This window comes from Hypanus sabinus, chromosome 10, assembly GCF_030144855.1.
Source record: "Hypanus sabinus isolate sHypSab1 chromosome 10, sHypSab1.hap1, whole genome shotgun sequence".
Lineage (NCBI taxonomy): Eukaryota > Metazoa > Chordata > Chondrichthyes > Myliobatiformes > Dasyatidae > Hypanus > Hypanus sabinus.
The window spans coordinates 15,127,939-15,151,700 of NC_082715.1; the positions used below are offsets into that span (position 1 = coordinate 15,127,939).

The 23,762-nt window shown below is 40.3% G+C and overlaps 1 protein-coding gene across 1 annotated transcript in view; it reads left to right on the forward strand.

The window, feature by feature from the left end:
• The window catches only part of LOC132400467 (histone deacetylase 2-like), a 74,637-nt gene extending 72,942 nt beyond the window's left edge, over nt 1–1,695 (forward strand). The window contains exon 14 of the mRNA XM_059981455.1: nt 156–1,695. Coding sequence (XP_059837438.1) covers nt 156–183 — 28 coding nt within the window. The 3' untranslated portion in view covers nt 184–1,695. The remainder of the gene's footprint in view (nt 1–155) is intronic.
• Nucleotides 1,696–23,762: the final 22,067 nt, after the last annotated feature.

Consider the following 23,762-nt stretch of genomic DNA (forward strand, 5'->3'; position numbering starts at 1 on the left):
GAGTAGGTGTATCTAATAAATTGGTCACTTTTTGTCTGTAAGAAAATAGAAGTTTTAGGAAGTTTTTTCCATGTTCATTTTTTTCTTATTGTTCAGTGCTTGCATTCCTATGTGCAAGGTATCAAAACTGGCTAATAATATGTCTTCCCTTTCAGGATCAGGTCTGAACAAACCATCAAATAGAATGTGGAAAAAGCTGTAAATGCCCTTCAGTTTGGGTAGCATCTGCGAAGAGAGAAGCAGAGTTACCACGTCAGATCAGTGAACTTTCGTCAAAATGGATGCTAATGTAGCAAACGGAGGTCATATCTTAAAGCCCTGCTTCTGAAGGCTAAAATCTTTTTGTACTTTTTCAAGTGGACCACATATTTATTTCAAAACCAGGCATGTATGTTGGTCAGCTTTTTTCTTGACATTCTGAAAAACAAGTACCAATTATGAAGCTGAAAGAAAGGTTTAACTTTAAAAACCACCTTACTGATATTGCAAATAATAGCATTTGTAATTAATGTTTTTTAACCAAACAGTTTTGCTTATAACTGAGCTATCTGTTACTTTGTTAAAACTTTTTACTATCTTTTACACAAATTTGTAATTAAATGTTGTCACATAACTGAATAGTGCAGGAGTGAGTGAGTGTGTGTTTGTGTATGTGTGATATTAAAAGGTATTTACATGATGACAAATGTAAAGCACCACCATGATTTCTGTTTTGCAACTTAATGGCGTCTTCAAGACAAAACTATCCAAACTTTTACTTAGCATAACAATACAAGAACATTCTGTTTGTAGGCACCAATTTCAAGTTAAAAAGCCACCTACTTGATCAACAATGTTTCAGGTATTTTAAGGATTAGAACTAAATGAAATGAAAGGACTGATGGAATTCTATTTTGTTTGTGACTGGTGCTGATAAAGAGAATTTGTCAGCTTTCTGTGTAGGAAAATCATTTGACAAGAAAAATATTTGTTTTCCAGGTAATTTATTTTCCAGTCAGTTACTTTGCTGCTATGATGTGGGGGCAGGGGTAGTGGGTGGGTACAGGGGAAAAGGTAATCTAAGGTTCTGAGCATTTAATCACGTTTGATTCTCCTTTCCTCACAATCTAAAATCTGTTGTTACTTAGTTCACCTCTTTCTGGCTTCCCCAGCCCCCACTCAGAATCCCTCAATATCAAACTTAAGTGGGTTCCAAGACTTTTCAGTATCCTGCCATTTTGATTTTGGTTGGGTAATGAATGGTAGGCAGATTTGCACTTCAGTACAGTTCAATAATGTACTGTTTTATTTATATGATCTAATTTAGCAGAGCCTCAGTGTTTTGCTCTTGGAAGGGCTATAATATGATCCTTGCTGTTTATGTGATGCACATGCTAAGTTAAAGTCTAGAAGTATTCTCCAGAAATTGTCTCACCAATCAAATGCCTTGATTACTATGAATTTACTGACTTACCTCAGAAAGAGTTGGTAATTGTCCACCTGCTGAACCACATGATGTCTTAATTGCTGTAAAATACCTTTGGCATTGCAAATGACTTTTTACAAGCTTGGAGTCATATTTGTTCTGTTAAGAGTTTTTTTTAAAAGGTAAATATCTTCTATTTACTTTGTTTTTATTTTTCATGTCTGTCTATTCCAGTCACCCCTTTTGTTTTCCAATTTTATTATTCAATTAAATATTCTAACTGATATTAAGTTCGGTTTCTGACTTCTCATTAATCATTCTTCAGTCGACTTAAGGAAATGCACAGAAGTCCTGTTGAAACCACAGTGCTTTCAGATGACTTGTTGACAGCAGCATGCTTTGCAAAAACAGTTTAGAAAGTCAATAGGCAAGTTCATGGCTAATGAGTGGCAATGCTGGTAAAAGACATTAGCTTATTTGTTTTTATATGATTAGAACATAGTTTTAAGAAATGGTACAGCTGTTACTATCAGAATTAGTACTACAGAAATAGTTACATATTTCCACTTTTCATGCACAGTTAGGATTTATTGAAAACTGGTCCCACATCTTTTACATTATGACGTTACTAAAATATAAAAAGGTTACCAGGTTTGAATCCGATTGATAGAATGGATATCACTACTCTTTTTTTTCAGTTTGAAGTTTCAAGCCCTTTCTTGTTCTCTTTTCCTACAATAAATATATGGGCAGTTTGTCCTCAGAGAAGAGGTAAAGAACATTTGTAAGAACATTACTGTATTTTTTAATAGTACATTTTCAATCCTAAATGTTTTTTTGTCTGGAATGTTCTGTATCTCAAGATACCAGCTTGCTTAGCAAACACCTGAAGCTCCTATTTTAATTAATATTGAAATATATTTGAAAATGATGCCTAAAGTTAAAAATTGAAGTAGAGTTTAACATTTGTGTTGTCATGGTACATATCTCCAATATCTGCCGTAATGGAGTGCTCTGCTAATAATGTCTTTTTTTTCAAGTAGTCTCATCAAGTGCGTATGAAACACAACCAGGGTCTCAGGTTCAAGTGTAGATTATCCAAATGGGAATTTAGCATTAAGATTCCTACTATCTAAAAATTCGATCTAAACAATAATTCTGTGCACTTCAGAATTCTGAATATCATTTCTGCAGTTATTAAAAATGGTTGGGGAAAAAAAACAAAATTCATTTAGCATTCCAGTTGTGTTGTATGTGCCAACACTGCAAAGATCTATAGCCCCTTGAGGATATGGAATGTGATTACCAGAGAACAAGGAGCACAAGCAGTGTTGGGTCATTAATATTGTAGTGACTAGACGGAATGCCTTCAGTATATTCTCATTATATCTACATTATACTATGAAAATACCTCACTGTACACAGACATAAGAAATAGAATTCACTTTTTCTCTTGCTGGTTCCAATTAAAGTGATTGATTTCTGATCCACGTCTTTCAAATGACTTGTACTTCAGTGAAAAGGCCATTTGGATTTGTGTTAAGGAATATCCACAGTGTGCAAAATCGAACAGGGCAACTGAAATTTATAAACCAACATTCAGTAACTAATTGACATGGCCAAGTTTAATATTTCCCAAAATCCTATACAGATTTTTTTATCTCTAGAAAATTCTACCAAGATTCAGGGAAGATGGTTCAAAAAAAATAATGCCATGCCTGGCGAATAATGGTAGAATTTTACTGTGCTCTTTTTGGTTTGAGATCTTTTATATTCCATATTTTCATCTGTTCGTTCTTGCTGCCATTTGAGCAATTTAATTTGGCGCAATTTGTACGTTTTTTTTGTGTGGAGGAGTTGGAGTTTAATGTTCTTGCAGTTTGCATGAGTTGATTTTCTGCGTGGGAGGGGATGGTTTGATGATCATGTTTCTGGCTGGCACTATTTGCTTGTTTTTTATGTGCAGGGAGGTGATGTTTTTCTTTGATTTCAATGGTTTGCTTTGTTTTGTAGCTATCTGGAGAATCTCAGAGTTGTATACTGCATACTTTGATAATAAATGAAACTTCAAAATACTATGACCATTATTGTGTCTGAATGCAATTTTAGAATTTATTTGGAATTGGCTCCGAATATGTGGACTTGAAGTTAGTCAAAATGGTTCAATGTTCCATTTAATTTCAGAGAACGTATACAATATACAACCTGAAATCCTTGCTCATCGAAGTCATCCTTGAAACAGAAGAAAAACCCCAAAGAATGAATGACAGGAAAAAATGTATGAAGCCCTTGCCCCCCTCCTACACACAGGAAGCAGCAAGCAGCGTCAACCTTCTCCCTACTTACTCTAGCAGAAAGTATCAGCACTTCCATCAGTCACCATGCAACAGCAAAGCCCCAAAGAGAGACCATGGTCTACAGCCCATCATAACTACTTTTCTTCCTAACATTTCAACATCCCTCAGGCTCTCACTAAAGGAGAGAGAGATAATCACTTTCCTCAGCAAGAGAGGAGACAAACAGTTGCTGTTTCAACATTACAGTCTGTAATACCACTTTTATTTTGAGTATCCCCAACTCAAGAATCGGCAGCAAGCACTCACCGTCGAGAGAGAGAGCACTCAAACTGTGGTTCGAAATTGTGATTGAAGTGAGTCAACACAGAAGATAAATGTTAAAATTTTTATTATATGTCATATGAAGTAAGGTGACTTGTTGACATATCTATCTTCAAAGAAAATTACGGAAAATTGATTTTTCTGTCATTTTATAACCTTAGAGTGTACTGAGAGTCTTAAAGCAAAATAGGGTAACATTTAATCTTTACAGTCAAAACGGGCAGAGATTGCCTCAAGGGTATTGTTTCTTGTTTTCGTATTAAGTTCAAAGTTAACAAGGTTTCGGCCCAAAATAGCAACAGCATTTTCATTTCCGCAGATGCTGCCTGGTCTGCTGAGTTTCTCCCTGCATTTTGTGTGTGTTTGCTAAAGGTGGCAAGGGCTGCCTTTCCTGAGAAGCTGGGGTTTGTACAAATCAATAGATTGCCAGGCTATATCAGACAGCACTAAGATTCTGTGGACTGAATCGCAATTAGCAATTGAATAGTCTCACACGTTAGGAGGGCTAAAGCAATTAAGTTGCAGGTGGCTGTTCAACCACACTCTCTTCAAGCACATTTAGAATGGCTATTCAAAAGATTAATTCATAGCATGTCAGAAAAAAATTGGCAAACAAGTTTGACTTAAATAGATTAACAAATTAACACTGAAATAAATTGGAGTAAAGAAGGGATACAAATTCAAATTGGGAAGAGATTCAATTGGACAAACGTAGGAACGTGCAAAAGCACATTAAAGGGCTGATCAGAAAGCCCAAGAGACACAAGAAAAATGCATAGATGCTGACGCAAAGAGGAACAATTAGAAGTCTTCAGTACTAAACATGAGAGGGTAAATGAATAAGAGATGAGGGCAATAATGTAAATTTGCTTAGAATTGAAGAAAAAGAAATTTTAAATTTTTATACAACTTTTTCAGGTTCCTCCAAACACAGTCATATTATGGTAAATGTAGAAGTATTTATTTAGGCAGAGCAAGGTTCTATACGCTGTGAAATATCCACCTGATAGTTTGTGTTAATGAGATGGTTGAGGGGTAAATGTCTGTACATTCATCTGTGAGGGGGTTCTGTTTAGCAGGTCAACTGGAAAAGTAACACTGCCATTGGCACAGCACAATCTGTATAGCACTCCAATGAAGCTCAGATTTCTGTGCTGAAGACTCAAGTGAAATCATAAAACAAAAAAAATTGTTGCTCACTCAAAATCTTCATTGGTGAAGAAACGGCTGATCTTCACTCAATAGTTAGACAAAATTAATTATTTTAATATAAGTATTTATAGACTGGTCTCAAAGGTGGCACAGTAAAATGGACACAGTGAAGGAGATTTATGAGGTCTTGTCCACCGCTGTATGGCTGCTAATATCAGTTCAGTGGTTTCTGTGGATTGGAAACAAATTAATATTCAAAACAGAAACACACGCAAAAGGCTGGAGGAACTCAGCAGGCCAAGCGGCATCTATGGAAAAGCATAAACAGTCAAAGTTTCGAGCCGATAGCCATCTACAGGATATTTAAAACGATCTCACTTTCAAGGAACACACACAAAATGCTGGTGGAACACAGCAGGCCGGGCAGCATCTATAAGGAGAAGCACTGCCGACGTTTTGGGCCGAAACCCTTCGTTAGGACACCTGTCTTTCAACCCTTCTCCTCTTCATGAAAAAACTCTGCCTCACTTTCAAGGACTCTTGTTCTTGATATTTATTACTTATTTATTTGTGATCTTTGTTTTCTCTTTTGTGTTGACACAGTTTGATATTTTTTGCACATTGGTTGTGTATCTGTCCTGTTGGGATACTGTCTTCTATTGATTCTATGTGTTTGGCTGTGTTCATGTATGGTTAAATGACAATTAAATGTGAACTGTTATGGTTCTTGGACTTGCTGTGAATGCCCATAAGAAAATGAATCTCAGGGTTGTAGGTGGTAACATATATGTACTTGGATAATAAATTTACTTTGAACAGGTATCAAAACCGGCCAGTGTGTAACATTGCAATTCATGGACATTTTTACTTGGCCATTGGCCATTTTACTGTAAACATTATCAGTTCTACTTTTCACATAGAGTTCTATCTTACGACTTCAAAAAAAATAGTATAATAAATTGAAACAGAACAGATTCATAGCAACACACACAAAATGCTGGAGGAACTCAGCTGGGCAGTTAGCATCGATGAAAATGAATAGATAGTCAACATTTTAGACAGAGACTTCTTCAGGGCTACATCTGCTTTGATATATTCAAAAACGGGTAAAGAGCATCATCTGTTGTGGAAGATAATTATTGCAGATATCTCAGAGTGATTAAAAGCAAAATCTTAATTTCTAGAGTCCTTTTTCACTTTGGTGTATTATTTTAAGGGACTTTACAAACTGTTTCACACCTTAATGAAATTTTGAGAAAGACGTTTTCAACTGTTTTTGGGGTAGGCATTTAGTGAAAAGTTCTAAAGTACAATCCGTGACGGCTGGGGTTTCAATCATGGGATGCAAATGAGGTTTTAGTTGAGAAAATATTCCAGCAGTGGGGTTGCTGGGAGGAGGGAGTGTAGATGATAACAATAGGGGAGTTGGATCAGAACCACATAGAGGAGATGATGCCTGACTTTCAATTGTTTTTCTTTCACATTTTCAGCAGCTGAAGTTCTTTGTTACTTTCTTTGGGAAGCCAGGTCCTTTTCTTATCCAGGACCAAACATTTTCTAGCACGGGGGACAGGCCAAAAACTGAAAACATGAGAAATTCTGCAGATGCTGGAAGTCCAAAGCAACACACAAAAAAATGTTGGAGGAACTTGGCAGAGCAGGCAGCATCAATGGAAATCAATGTTGTGGACTGAGACCCTTCTTCCGGACTGGAAAGGAAAGGGGGAAAGACACCAGAGTAAAAAGGTGGGGGAGAGGGGAAGGAGGACTAGCAAGAAGGGGTAAAAGGCCAGAGTAGGGAATAGAAGGAGGCGGGGGAAATATTCTTTACCGGAAGGAGAAATCGATATTCATACCAACAGGTTGGATGCAACCCAGAGGCAATACAACGTGTTGCTTCTCCACCCTGAGGATGCTCTCAGCTTGGCACATATTGAACTGGGAATTGGAATTAAAATGTTTGAGCAGTAAATTCCACTTTTGGCAGGTGGAGTGGAGGTGCTTGATGAATCAGTCCCCCAGTTTACGATGGGTCTCATTTGGAAGCACTGGACTGAATAGACAACCCAACGGATTCACAGGTGAAGTGTTATCTCACCTGGAAAGACAGTTTTTGGCCATGAATGGAGGTGAGTGGGGAGGTGAATGGTCAGGTGTAGCACTTAAGCTGTTAGGGATAAGTGGGGAACAATGAATGGACAAGGGAATTGTGAAAGGAGCGATCCCTGGTGGGGGGGGGGGGGGAGATGGAAGTAAAGATATGTTTAATGGTAGGATTCCTTTGGAGATGGTGGAAGTTGCGGAGGATGATGTGTTGGATGTGGAGGCTCAGAGTGGTAGGTAAGGACAAGAGGAACTCTATCACTGAACAAAAGTTGGAACTGTGAATCCTCACAGGTCCTAAGCCCTGTGTAGTATGCAAAATTGCCTGGACTATCTGATTCCAGACATGAGATCTTACAATAGTTGGTTCAATTTTGTCATCAGTCGTTAATCACAAGTAGCGCAACACACACAGAATGTTGGAGGAACTAAATAGGTCAGGCAGCATCTGTGGAAAAGAGTAAACAGTTGGCATTTCAAGCCAAGACCTTTCTTCAGGACAGGTCATAGTCTCAGCCTGAAATGTTGACTGTTTACTCTTTAACATAGATGCTGCCTGGCTTGCTGAGTTCTCCCAGTATTTTGTGAGTTTTGCTTGGACATATAGCATCTACAGATTGTCTCTTGTTCATTGTCCACAAATAACCTATTTTCTGGAGTCTCTCTTTTTAAATTTAGCACCTTTGCAATTTATAAAACAGTATTATTTATGTTAAATTTTGCAAGGGTATAGACTCTAATACCAGTCATTAATTTTCCCAACATGATATTTCATAATGGGATGGCATCCTAATCAGAAGATTTTGATCTTCTCAATTGTAATAGGGACATCACGTTAATTGTATTAATTATATCTTGTATCAGAAATTGTTACACATTGACCATCAGATTTAGCATTGGTTTATAAATGTGACATGGTGAAAGAGATTACATTAATAAAAAAATTAAAAATCTTTACTTGTTTTTACTATTTATGAATGATTGCTGACCCACTGCACATTTCCAGTGGCTTTCTGTTTGATTTGATTCATTGTGGTCATTTTCTTTCAAGATTACATTTTTACATTAGAAATAATGCTGTTCAGTCACTGCAATAATGGCCTTGTTAGATTGGACTAGTAACAGTGAACTGAAAGACCCTTTGCAGACCTCTTGCTTTTAACTTCATGATTTCAAGTTAACTTAATTTCAACTTACTCAGGGCGCTAGGGCAGGCTTTGAAAAGTAGCAAGTGAAAGTTGAGCAGTTTAAATATTTCGATTTGCTTTATTTGTCGCACATATATTGAAACATACAGTCCAATGCATTGTTTGCGTCAACGGCTATCACAGTCCGAGGATGTGGATGTGCTGGGGGCAGCCACGAGTTCTGCCTTGTTTCCGGAGCCAATGTCGTATGGCCACAACTCATTAACCCGATCCTGTCTGTCTTTGGAATGTGGGAGGAAGGCAAAGCACCCAGAGGAGATCCATGCAGGCACATGTGGAATGTAGAAACTCCGAAAAAGCACCAGTAGGAATTGGCGCAGCAAAGCATTATGCTAGCCACTACACCGACCGTGCTGTGTTTAAAAGTATACCGCTGCTGCGTGAAGAAGCAGCATAATCCCTGACCCCATCGATAGCAGTTTCCATGTATGACTACGGACAGCATTCAAAGATAACAGTGACCAAACGCGGCTGCAACTTGCTAGCTTATTTTAAACAAAACGGCCTAATTCCCTCCACCCAGTATACTTCTACGGGCTGACTATCCAGTTTACAAACCTCAGCTGCAATAGCATATCTGATCTCAAACATTGAACTCCACCTCCCAGATCTGCAAATCCAAGCGGGCCAAAAGTGAGAAAGTGACCCAGGAATGCACAGGGACTGAATGTGTTTCCTCCGTTAACCCCAGTGTTACAAAGAGCATGGTGCATAGTGGTTGGGTTGAGTTTTTGGACCAGCAAGGAGTTCCAGATAAGCCAGATTGACCAACCTTGGCAGCTGGAGAATTCAAATTCAAACAAATCTGAAATTCATTATAAAAATAATCATAATAAAGATAACAGGTGACTATTAGACTGATGTAAAATTCCACGCACTTTTCAAGCGTCCTTAGCGAGGGGATGACACACCTTCATTCCATCTCCCTCCACACCGACATCCTCTGAACAAATAGAAAGCAGAATAGTAATGGGAGATATCTTCCAGCATATAAGTCACTTTGTTCTTGCAGGCTTCATTTTAACAAAGGGAGGGACAAGTGTAACACCTTTTTGCACAAGCAATCGGGATTCATAAGACCATATGACCCTGACACATAGGAGCAGAATTAGGCCATCTGGCCCATCCAGTCTGCTCGTCATCCAATCACGGCAGACCCTTTCATCCTCCTCCTCAACCCCAGTTCCCAGACTTCTCACCAAAACCTTTGATGCCATGTTCAATAAAGAGCCTATCAATCTCTGCCTTAAATACACCCAACAACCTGGCCTCTGCAGCTGCATGTGGCAAGAAATTCCAAAAATTCACTGCCCTTCTGGCTGAAGAAATTTCTTTGCATCTCTTTTGAAAGGGCACCTCTCTATCCTGAGGTTGTGCCCTCTTGTGCTAGGCTCTCCCACCATGGGAAACATCCTTTCCACATCTACTCTGTCTAGGCCTTTCAACATTTGAAAAGTTTCAATGAGATCCCCCTCATCCTTCTGAATTCCAGTGAGTACAGACCCAGAACCATCAAATGTTCCTCGTATGATAACCCTTTCATTCCTGGAATCATCCTTGTGAACCTCCTCTGGACCCTCTCCAATGCCAGCACATCTTTTCTAAGATGAGAGGCCCAAAACTGTTCACAATACTCAAGGTGAGGCCTCACCAGTGCCTTATAAAGCCTCAGTATCACATCCTTGCTCTTGTATTCTAGACCTCTTGAAAGGAATGCTAACATTGCATTTGCCTTCCTCACCACCGACTCAACCTGCAAGTTAACCTTCAGGGTGTTCTGCGCAAGGACTCCCAAATCCCTTCCCACCTCAGATTCCTGGATTTTCTCCCCATTAAGAAAATTGTCTGCACATTTATTTCTACTACCAAAGTGCATGACCATGCATTTTCCAACATTGTATTTCATTTGCCACTTTCCTGCCCATTCTCCTAATCTGTCTAAGTCCTTCTGTAGCCTACCTGTTTCCTCAACACTACCTGCCCCTCCATGAATCTTCATATCACCTGCAAACTTGGCAACAAAGCCATCTATTCCATCATCTAAATCATTGACATACAGCATAAAAAGAAGTGATCCTACCACCGATCCCTGCAGAACACCACTAATCACTGGCAGTCAACCAAAAAAGGATCCTTTTATTCCCATTCACTGCCTCCTACCAATCAGCCAATGCTCTAACTATGTTAGTAACTTTCCTGTAATACCATGGGCTCTTAACTTGGTAAGCAACCTCATGTGGCACCTTGTCAAAGGCCGTCTGAAAGTCCAAATATACAATGCCCACTGCATCCCCTTTATCTATCCTACTTGTAATCTCCTCAAGGAATTCCAACAGGTTCATCAGGCAGGATTTTTCCTGAAGAAAACCATGCTAACTTTGTCCAATCTTGTCCTGTGTCACCAAGTACTCCATTACCTCATCCTTAACAATTGACTCCAACATCTTCCCAACCACTGAGTTCAGGCTCACTGGTCTATAATTTCTTTTCTGCTGCCTTCCTCCTTTCTTGAAGAGTAGTTCAGTTCCCAAAGCAGCACACACAAAATGCTGGAGGAACTCAGCAGAGCAGGCAGCATCTATGGAAAAGAGTAAACGGTTTTTGCTTTGGTTTTCAAGCATCTGCAGATTTTCTCGTTTTTGCGACTCAATTCCCATTTCTGTCTGTAAGGGATTTGTGCTGTTCTCCCTGTGACTGCCTGGGTTTCCTTCCATGATACAAAGACGTACAAGTCAGTAGGTTGTGGGTATGCCGTATTGGCGGGTCAGAGGCATGGCAACACTTGCAGCTTGCCCTCAGCACATGAATGGACTGCGTTAATCATTGACGTTCACTGTACACGTCGAGTTTTGATGTGCATGTGACAAATAAAGCTAATCTCCCTTGAAGGTCACTTTGTTCTTGCAGACTTCAGTTTGACAAATCATGGCAAAATGAGAACAGAGCCCAGATAACTACAGCTTAATAATCGTTGGTATTCATTTAATGTTCCGTTGCTTATAGTTACACGCAACTCAAATAATAGTTGCTGGAGGAACTTAGCAGGCCAGGAGCATCTATGGAAAAGCACACAGTCGGTGTTTCAGGTCTCGGCCCAAATCGTCGACTGTTCACTCTTTTCCATAGATGCTGGCTCCTCCAACATTTTGAGTGTGTAGCTTGTATTTCCAGCATCTGCAGATTTTCTCTTGTTATGAATAATAACTGTACTGGAATCACTGAGACACTATTATTCAAAAATCTGTTTGCTACTTAAAATAAACCATAAGACATAGGAGCAGAATTTAGCCATTTGGCCCATCAAGTCTGCTCCATGGCTGATTTATTATTTCTCTCAACCCTAGTCTCCTGCCTTCTCACCATAACCTTTGAATTAACCATGTACTTGAAACATGAATACGTGAAAAAGCATTCTGAAGCTCTATGATTCTCACAAATCCACCAACATTTTCCTCAACAGAAAAAATTACTTAATTTTAAAATCAATTATGTTCTGTTTATATTTTCATTCCAATAATTTTAATTAAACATGCTGCTCTTTATTACATTGCAATTAAACTTTGACATAGGTAGAGTCGATCCATTTTTAATTAAAATTGTAGTTTTTACATTAACTATTTTAATTAAAGGGTTTGTTATCAGGCACACACAAAACACCAGCTCTTAATTTATGTTAAATACTTCAGAGTAATTGGTACAGTTAAGTGTCATGATTAATTGATTGCAGGTGATTAATACGCTGTAGTGCATCTTTGCTTGATTCTTGTTTCATAGTTATTTTTCAAACTGAAATCTGTAAAGGATAAGTGATTTGCAAACTAAAAATATTGGAAGGAATAGGTCAGAAAATGCAAGTTAGATCCTTTTAAAGAAGACATGTAGCCAGAAGTAAAAGATGCATTTGTTTTTTTTTAAACTCGGGTACATAAATGTCAATATTTTTTTGACATGCAATATTAGCTTGCATGAAATCCCAATGTTATTCCCATGCCTGGAGCCGATGGAGTGTAGGTAGTGCGTCATCTAACAACTTCAGGCCATGAAATTAATCGTTTTCAATTCTATAGGAGGAGATTTATTTCCTGTTTTTGATTATATAACACAAGTACATATTTGACCCTGACTTGCGCGACACAGCAAATCGGAAAGCACGTGTGATGTGTATGTCAAATTCGAAAGGGAATCTATTATTAAATTACATATGCAATGTTTCACCAAATACTGCCCTGAGATTCATTTCCTTGCAGGTGTTCACAGTAGAACAAAGAATTACAATGGAATCAATGAGAAGCTAGACATTAAGACGGACAAGCAACCAATAAAATAAGACAAACCATGCAAATACAAAAATAAACAATGTTTGTTATTAATAATAACTAAATTACTAATACTAAAAACATGAGTAGTAGAGACCCTGGAAGCTCGGATGTGTTCAGTGATCAGTTCAATGTTGTACTGTGTCCACACTGGTTCAGGAACCTGATGGTTGAGGGGTAATAACTCTTCCTTCTTCGCCAAGCGTGATGATGAGGGTCCTTGATGATGGCTATGTTATTAGATACAAGAGTGGAACCCAGTTACTCTCTATATACCCATGACTGTGTCGCAACCCACAGCTCCAATCTGCTAATTAACTTTGCTGATGATACTACATTGATCGGCCTAATCTCAAATAATAACGAGGCAGCCTACAGAGAAGAAGTCATCACCCTGACAGAGCGGTGTCAAGAAAACAACCTCTCCCTCAATGTCGCAAAACCAAAGGAACTCGTTGAGGACTACAGGGGGAATGGAGACAGGCTAGCCCTAATAGAATCAATGGATCTGGGGTTGAGAGGGTGAACAGCTTTAAGTTCCTCAGCATACACATCACCGACGATCTCACGTGGTCTGTACATACCGGGTGTGTGGTGAAAAAGGCACAACAGCGCCTCTTTCACCTCAGATGGTTGTAGAAGTTTAGTATGGGCCCCCAGATCCTAAGAACTTTCTATAGGCATACAATTGAGAGCATCCTGACTAGCTGCATCACTGCCTGGTATGGGAACTGTACAGCCCTCAATCACAGGACTCTGCAGAGAGTGGTGCGGACAGCCCAGTGCATCTGTAGATGTGAAGTTCCCACTGTTCAGGACATTTACAGAGACAGGTGCATAAAAAGGGCCTGAAGGATCATTGGGGACCTGAGTCACCCCAACCACAAACTATTCCAGCTGCTACCATGCAGAGAATGGTCCCACAACATTAAAGCCAGGACCAACAGGCTCTGGGACAGCTTCTTCCACCTGGACATCAGGCTAATTAATTCACACTGATACAATTGTATTTCTAAGCTATATTGACTGTTCTGTTGTACATACTGGATATTACAAATCACTATAAATTGCACATTGCACATTCAGATGGAGATGTAACATTAATATTTTTAATCTTCGTGTATGTGAAGGAAGAAAGAAATAAAGTCAATTCAATTCAATTCTTCTGCTTCTACAGCCCATCCACCTCAAGGCTCAATGTGTTTATACATACAGAGATGCTCTTCTGCACACCACTGTTGTAACACATGGTTATTTGAGTTACTGTTGCCTTCCTGTCAGCTTGAACCTGTCTGGCCTTTCTCCTCTGACCTCTCTCATTGACAAAGCCTTTTTGCCTGCACAACTGCCGCCCACTGGACGTTTTCTGTTTTTTGCATCATTCTCTGTAAACTCTAGAGACTGTTGTGAGTGAAAATTCCAGGAGATCAGCACTTCTGAAACAACAAAACTACAATGTATGGCATCAACATTCATTCCAAGGCTAAAGTCACTTAGACCACATTTCTTCCTCGTTCTCATGTATGGTCTGAACAACTTAACCTGGTCTATATGCTTTTGTGCATTGAGTTGCTACCACATGATTAGCTAATTAGATATTTAAAAGATTAAAAAGGTGTACAGGGGTACCTAGTAAGATGACCACTGAGTGTATATCAGAAGTTTGTTTTGTCAAAAGGAGCCACAAAATATCAGCTGAATTTTGCCATGAGTAGATGCCATATGAAAACTATACAAGAGCCATTCACCAAGAAATAATAACACCAAGAAATGACCCTCTTTCAGACTGCATTCAACGATCCTGAATTTTTTGTACGTTTGTTTGGGAATGAATGGAGGATGCAGAAGGCAAGCCATCTGTTAACAGTCCTGTCGATGCCATATAAAGCCTCAGTTATTGCTGAAGAAATGGATGCTCAGCTGTCCACTTCACTGGGAGGATGAAGAAGAGGAGATCTAAAACAGGCACAGAGTAAGTTGCTGGAGTTTTAGTAGAAGGAAGAGTAGCACACACAAAACTCAATGTTTCAGGCAGCATCTATGGTAAGAAATAAACAGTTGATGTCTCAGGCTGAAACCCATCATCTGGACTTGGCCTGAAGCATCGTACCTAGACGGATTGGGGGAGGATACTGAAGGGGATGATAGCAGAGAAGAAATGGTTGAAGTTTTTGGGAGTAGTTCACAAGGCGCAGGATAGATTTGCCCCACAGAGGAAAAATTTCTCAAATGGCAGGGGTAGGCAACTGTGCTTGACAAAGGAAGTTAAGGACTGCATAAAAGCCAAGGAATGGGCATATAAGGTAGCAAAAGTGAGTGGGAAGTTGGATGATTGAGAAACTTTTAAAGTCCACCAAAAGGCAACTAAAAAGCTATAAGAAGGGAAAAGATGAGATATAAGGGTATACTGGTAAACTAGCCAATAACATAAAGCAGGATACAACAGTTGTTCAGTTATATAAAGAGTAAAAGGGATTTGAGAGTAGATATTGGACCACTGGAAAATGATGCTGGTGAGGTAGTAATAGGGGACAAAGAAATGGCAGATGAACTTAATGGGTGCTTTTCATCTGTCTTCATTGTGGAAGACACCAGAGGACCATAAGTGTGAGGGAGCTGGAGTGAGTGCCATTGCTATTACAAATGTGCTAGGCAGACTGAAAGGTCTTAAGGTAGATAAGTCACCTGGACCAGATGGACTACATCCCCGGGTCCAGAGAGAGGTTGCTGAAGAGATAATGGATGCATTAGTCATGATCTTTCAAGAATCACTTGTTTCTGGCATGGTCCCAGAGGACTGGAAGATTGAAATTATCACTCCACTCTTTAAGAAGGGAGGAAGGGGAAAGAAAGGATATTAGCAGCTAGTTAGCCTCACTTTAATGGCTGGAAAAGTATTGCAGTCCGTTATTAAAGATGAGTTTTCAGGGTACTTGGACAAAAATTATAAGTCAAAGTCATCATTGTTTCTGTAAAGGGAAATCTTGCCTGACAAATCTGTTGGATTCCTTTGAGGAAGTAGTAAGCAAAGTGGACAAAGGAGAAGCAGTGGATGTCATTTACTTGGATTTTCAGAAGGCATTTGAGAAGGTGCCACATGTGAAGCTGCTTAAAAAGATAGAATCCGATGATGTTACAGGAAAGACGGATAGAGGCAGGGATAGAGAAATGGCAGGCAGGAGGCAGTGAGTGGGAATAAAAGGGGCCTTTTCTCGTTGGCTGCCAGTGACTAGTGGTGTTCCTCAGGGGTCGGTATTGGAACCGCAACTTCTCACATTTTTTGTCAGTGATCTGGATAATGGAATTGATAGCTTTGTGGCAAAGTTTGTGGATGATAGGTGGAGGGGTGGGTAGTGCTGAAGAAGCAATGTGATTGCAGCAGGACTTAAATAAATTGGAAGAATGGGCAAAAAAAGTTGCAGATGGAATACCGTGTTGGGAAATGAATGATAATACATTTTGGTAAAAGGAACAATAGTGCAGACTATTATCTAAATGGGGAGAAGGTCCAAACATCAGAGGTGCACAGGGACTTGGAAGTCCTTGGACAAGACTCCCAGAAGGTTATTTTACAGGTTGAGTCTGTGGTAAAGAAGGCAAATGCAATGTTGGCATTTATTTCAAGAGGAATAGAATATAAAAGCAAGGATATAATGCTGAGTGGTTATAAGAGACTAGTCAGGCTGCACTTGGAGTATCATCAACAGTTTTGGGCCCCATATTTCAGAAATGATGTGTTGTCATTGGAGAGAGTCCAGAGGAGGCTCAGGAGGATGATTCTGGGAATGAAGGGGTTAAATTGTGAGGATCATTTGACAGTTTTGGGCTTATACCCACTGAAATTTCAAAGAATGTTTGGGGATTACATTGAAACCTACCAAAAGTTGAAAGGACTAGTTAGTGTGGATGTGGAGAGGATGTTTTCAATGGTAGAGGTATCCAGAACTAGAGGTCACAGCCTCAAAATTGAGGAGTAACCTTTTAGAATGGAGGTAAGCAGGATTTTTTTTACCAGAGAGAAGTCAATCTGTAGAATGTTCTGCCACAGACTGCGGTGGAGGCCAAGTCTGTGGGTATATTTAAAGCAGAAGTTGATCATTTCCTGATCAGTCAGGGCATCAAAGGATATGGCGAGAAGGCAGGTATATGTGGTTGAGTGGGATCCAGGATCAGTCAAGATGGAACAGCAGAGCAGATTCGATGGGCTGAATACCCTGATTCTCCTGTCTTATGGTCTTATAGATGCTGTCTGACCTGCTAAGTTCTTCCAGCATCTAGCATCTGCAGGATCTCTACCGTTTAGGAGAAGGAATCGGGCCAGAAATGGAACTCTGAGGATTGAGATTCCTGAATAGTAAAGTACATGAAGACCCCAGCGATGTGATTCCTGAACTCTGGCCCTTGCTTCCAATGCTGTCATTGCAGACCCATACCTCAACTACTCTGGCCAGGACTATTATGATCACAGTGGTTCATGTCTCCTTTTTTCATTTTGAGCTACTTTCTGTAAGAAAGGTACAGACATGAGTAATATTTATAATTTACAGTGAAGCGTTGTATAGAAGAGGTGACAGAGAGGTGACTCAGACATGTGGGTTTGTAAACATTGAGGATGGATTTCCCTGTGGCACTGGCAGTGATTGACTATGTACATACATAGAAGGCCCACTCTAGATTGTGCTCACATATCCAGACAGAGCCAACATAGAGGTGTTTAAAGTTGGCCATTCGTTTTAAAGCTTCTTATATAACCATATAACCATATAACAATCACAGCACGGAAACAGGCCATCTCAGCCCCCCTTGTCCGTGCCGAACTCTTAATCTCACCTAGTCCCACCTACCCGCACTCAGCCCATAACCCTCCACTCCTTTCCTGTCTATATACCTATCCAATTTTACCTTAAATGACACAACTGAACTGGCCTCTACTACTTCTACAGGAAGCTCATTCCACACAGCTATCACTCTCTGAGTAAGGAAATACCCCCTCGTGTTTCCCTTAAACTTCTGCCCCCAACTCTCAAATCATGTCCTCTCGTTTGAATCCCCCCTACTCTCAATGGAAACAGCCTATTCACGTCAACTCTATCTATCCCTCTCAAAATTTTAAATATCTCGATCAAATCCCCCCTCAACCTTCTACGCTCCAATGAATAGAGACCTAACTTGTTCAACCTTTCTCTGTAACTTAAGTGCTGAAACCCAGGTAACATCCTAGTAAGTCGTCTCTGCACTCTCTCTAATTTAGTGATATCTTTCCTATAATTCGGTGACCAGAACTGTACACAATATTCCAAATTTGGCCTTACCAATGCCTTGTGCAATTTTAACATTACATCCCAACTTCTGTACTCAATGCTCTGATTTATAAAGCCTTCTTCACCACCCTATCTACATGAGACTCCACCTTCACAGAACTATGCACTGTTATTCCTAGATCTCTCTGTTCCACTGCATTCCTCAATGCCCTACCATTTACCCTGTATGTTCTATTTGGATTATTCCTGCCAAAATGTAGAACTTCACACTTCTCAGCATTAAACTCCATCTGCCAACGTTCAGCCCATTCTTCTAACCGGCATAAATCTCCATACAAGCTTTGAAAACCCACCTCATTATCCACAACACCACTTACCTTAGTATCATCGGCATACTTACTAATCCATTTTACCACCCCATCATCCAGATCATTTATGTATATTACAAACAACATTGGGCCCAAAACAGATCCCTGAGGCACCTCGCTAGTCACCGGCCTCCATCCCGATAAACAATTATCCACCACTACTCTCTGGCATCTCCCATCTAGCCACTGTTGAATCCATTTTATTACTCCAGCATTAATACCAAACGACTGAACCTTCTTAACTAACCTTCCATGTGGAACTTTGTCAAAGGCTTTGCTGAAGTCCATATAGACTACATCCACTGCCTTACCCTCGTCAACATTCCTCGTAACTTCTTCAAAAAATTCAATAAGGTTTGTCAAACATGACCTTCCACGCACAAATCTATACTGGCTAATCCTAATCAGATCCTGTCTATCCAGATAATTATAAATACTATCTCTAAGAATACTTTACATTAATTTACCCACCACTGATGTCAAACTGACAGATCTATAATTGCTAGGCTTACTTCTAGAACCCTTTTTAAACAATGGAACCACATGAGCAATACGCCAATCTTCTGGCACAATCCCTGTTTCTGATGACATCTGAAAGATCTCTGTCAGAGCTCCTGCTATCTCTACACAAACTTCCCTTAAGGTCCTGGGGAATATCCTGTCAGGATCTGGAGATTTATCCACTTTTAAATTTCTTAAAAGCGCCAGTACTTCCACCTCTTTAATTGTCATAGGTTCCATAACTTCCTTACTTGTTTCCCACATCTTACACTATTCAATATCCTTCTCCTTAGTGAATACCGAAGAGAAGAAATCGTTCAAAATCTCTCCCATCTCCCTCGGCTCCACACATAGCTGACCACCCTGATTCTCTAAGGGACCAATTTTATCCCTCACTATCCTCTTGCTTTTAATATAACTGTGGAAACCTTTCGGATTTACTTTCACCTTATTTGCCAAACCAACCTCGTATCTTCTTTTAGCTTTTCTAATCTCTTTCTTAAGATTCCTTTTACATTCTTTATATTCCTTGAGCAATTCCTTTACTCCATGCTGCCTATATCTATTGTAGACATCCTTCTTTTTCCAAACCAAGTTTCTAATATCCCTTGAAAACCATGGTGCTTTCAAACCTTTAACCTTTCCTTTCAACCTAACAGGAACATAAAGATTCTCATAAAGAACATAAAGACCCTCATAATTTCACCCTTAAATGACCTCCATTTCTCTATTACATCCTTCCCATAAAACAACTTGACCCAATCCACTCTCTCTAAATCCCTTCGCATCTCCTCAAAGTTAGCCTTTCTCCAATCAAAAATCTCAAATCTAGGTCCAGTCCTGTCCTTCTCCAAAATTATATTGAAGCTAATGCTACTGTGATCACTGGACCCGAAGTGCACCCCAACACATACATAACCCACCTTTTGTGTCCATGTTAGAATTGGACATTTCTCCTGTGTTTCAAATATTTAGTTCATTTTCCCCTTCCAGAGCACAACTGGACCTACAATTTCTAATACACCTTTGTCATAAGGCCATTAGACATAGGAGTAGAATTAGGCCATTCCATCCATTGGAACTGTTCCACCAGTCCACCATGACTGATTTATTGTCCCTCCCACCCCCATTCTCATGCCTCCACCCCGTAACCCACGACACCCCGACAAATCAGGATCTGACCAACCTCTGCCTTAAACATACCCGAAGACTCAACCTCCACAGCTCTCCGTGACAATGAATTCCACAGACTTGCTTTTTGGTTAACTTTCTGGTTAAAGAAATTCCTCATCATCTCTGTTCTAAAGGGACGTCCTTCTATTCTGAGGCAGTGACCTCTGGTCCAAGATTCCCCACAATAGGAGATATACTCTCCACTTCAACTTTTTCTAGATCAGGAGTTCCTGTCCTTTTTTATATCATTGACCCTTGTCATTAACTGAGAGGTCCATGAACTCCAGTTTGGGAAGCTCTGAAATCTGGACCTTCCAATAATCAACAGGTTTCAGTGAGATCCTTTCTCATCAAAACATCTTCTTTCTGCCCCATTAGCCTATCACAGTGACTCCCTTGTCCTATCCACACCTCCCCAGCAGCTTCATTTATTTCCCCACTCTTTCCCCGTTCCAACAAGTTAATTCCACCTGAAACATTAACTCTCTCTTTCTCTTTTTGTGAATGCAGCCTGAATAACTGAGTGCTTCCACTGTTTCTATTTTAAGATTTCCAGCATTTTTAGACTATTTGCACGCGCACGCGCGCACCCGTGTGTGTGTGTGTGTGTGTGTGTGTGTGTGTGTGTGTGTGTGTGTGTGTGTGTGTGTGGCAAAATAGAGGGATATTTAAGGAGACTATCCCTCTATTTAATAGAGGGATATTTAAGTGTGATATCCCACACTTAAGAACCTCACCCAGTCTCACGTATAAATAATGATCACTTGGGGAAAGGACCAAAGAATACTGGAACCAATGGAAATGATGTTTATGAAATTTGAGAAAGGAGAGAGGGGAAGAATTGGCAAAGTGAGGAATTGCTACTGTGGAGATATTTTATTAATGTAATACTGATGGCTGCCAGCAGACAGTAGTGTTATACTATTAACAACAATCATTCACTAGTTCTTCACAGTACAAGAGCGCCCCCTGTCCACTCTTCTTGGTTCACAAGAAGTATTATGCATCATTCATTCATTTTAACTGTATACAGCTGAAGGAATGAAGTATGGTACTGTGCAAAAGTCTCAGGTACATGTATATAGCTAGGATGCCTTAGACCTTTGCACAGTACTGTGTAATAGTACTTATTGCTGTCATCAGAAAGGAAACACAGGAGCCTGAAGACACACTGATTGATTCAGGAACAACTTCTTCCCCTCTAAACTCATGAACACCACCTCATTACTTTTTTTTAAGTTTTGATTTTAATTTTTGCATTACTTATTTAACTATTTGGTATATATATATATATATATCCTTTATAGATGGTGTGTATGTGTATTTTTCCCTCAATCTTAGGTTCTCTACCAGAAACCTGGGAGCTTGAGGGTTCAGCGCGGTGTGTACTTCTGGACTGAGATATGGGATTTGTTGGAGCCACACTCCCAGTCCAGGTGCCACAGCTCCACGTGCTCCTATCACCACCAGGATTACTCTGGCTTTAACCTTCCATGTCCATTCTATCCATTCTTTCAAGCCCTGGTATTTCTCCAGCTTCTCGTATTCTTTCTTCCCAATGTTACTGTCTTTTGGGATTGCCACATCCATTACTATTGCTTTCTTCTGTTCCTTGTCCAGTGTCACTATGTCTGGTTGGCTGGCCAGTACCTGCTTATCAGTCTGGATTAGGAAGTCCCACTGGATCTTAGCTCTGTCAGTCTCCGCTACTTTCTCGTAAGTTTCCCGTTTGCACTTGGGAGTGTCCAATCCATACTCAACGCAGGTGTTCCTGTACACAACTCCTGCAACTTGGTTGTGCCGTTCAGTGTATGCTGTCCCTGCCTGCATCCTGCATCCTGCTACTATGTGCTGGATGGTTTCAGCAGATTCTGGAGTCGTATAGAAGTACAGCACAGAAACAGTCCCTTCATCCCATCTAGTCCATGCCAACCCACCTAAGCTGCCTACTCTCAACAACCCACACCTCAACCACAGCCCCCAATACCTCTACCATCCATGTACCTATCTAAAAAACATTGAAATCACTGTCATATGCACCACTTGCATGGGCAGGTCATTCCACACTCTCACCAACCTCTGAGTGAAGAAATTTCACCTCATGTTCCCCTTAAACTTTTTGCCTTCCACCCTTAACCCACGGCTTCCAGTTGTAATTCCACCCAACTTCGGTGGGAAAGGCCTACTTACATTTACCCTATGTACATCCCTCATAATTCTGTATACCTTTATCAAATCTCCTCTCAGTCTTATATGTTGCAAGGAATAAAGTCTGAACCTGTGTCAAATTCCAGAATTTTTCAAAAATGTTCCTAATTTCTCTTTAAACTTCTCTAATGGTCTCCACAGCACTCTGGGGTAGAGAATCACACAGACAAAGCACTCTCCATGAGAAGAACCTCCTACTCATCTCAGTTTTAATCACTGATTCTTAACTTGTGTCCACGTCTCCCTGTTTAAGTTAATGGAAGCGTACTGTGAAGCGTAGGAAAGATAAATGAGAGAGGTAGGGCCTTAAGACAACTAATTCTGTTCCAATCATCAGCCTCACATGTTTACCACTAATCCTACCCTAACACATTTTATTTCCCTGATATTTCAATCAACTGCCCCTCAAATTCTACTCCTCAGCGACACTCTAGAGTAGAGGACCCCAGCCTGAGGTCCTTGCTTATTGGAATTCGTCCATGGCATTAAAAAGTTGGGAACCCCTGCTCTAGAGTCACTTTAGAGTTCTTAACTAGTATGGGTGTCAAAGGTTACAAGGAGAAGGCAGAAAAATGGGGTTGAGAGGGATGATAAATCATCTATGATGGAATGGCGCAGCAGACTAGATGGGTCGAATGGCCTAATCCAGCTCCTATGTCTAATGGAAACCCATTCAGTGAAGTTCACTCACAGGGAGAACTGGCAAACTCTGCACGGTTTTAGGGGAGCACGATAACAGCGATTAACATCATCATTCACAGTTCCATCTGTAAGATGGGGGTACAATTCCTGCCGCTGTCTGTAAAGAGTTTGTACATTATCTCAGTGCCCACATGGATTTCCCCTGGGTGCTCCGGTTTCCTCCCACATTCAGGTTAACAAGGATTAGTAAGTTGTGGGCTTGCTATGTTGGTGGGGCAAGCGTGGCTACCCCAGCTTGTCCTCAGAATGTTTCGGTCGTTGACACAGAACGATACATTTCACTGAATGCAGACGTCCCACCCCGCAAAAACTCATTTCAGGGACGTAGCACCATCAATTTGCGGGAGACTCCCGGGGGAGGGCGGATGTCTGCAATAGAGTAGCTCCTTAGCAGCTAGCCAGCTAGTTTAAGTAACGTTAACTATGTTAGTAAATGAATGACTCCTGTTAAACTCACCTCAACATGTTTTTTAACATTTTAACCTGCCATGGGCAATAGAAAAGTCACTGTTGCAAACAGAGCAGCGAGCAACACTCATTATTTTTGACCCCTATTAGGCAGAGGTACACTTCAGTGGGTGAAGTACGTTTTATATTTTCTGTTTCTTTTGGAACACTCTACCATGATTCTCTCTCGCTCTCAAAACAAAAATCAATTTCCAGAATATTGTATGTAATTTGCGGGCGTCAGGGAGCCGCTATCAATATGCGGGAGACTCCCGGAACTTCCGGGAGAGGTGGGATGTC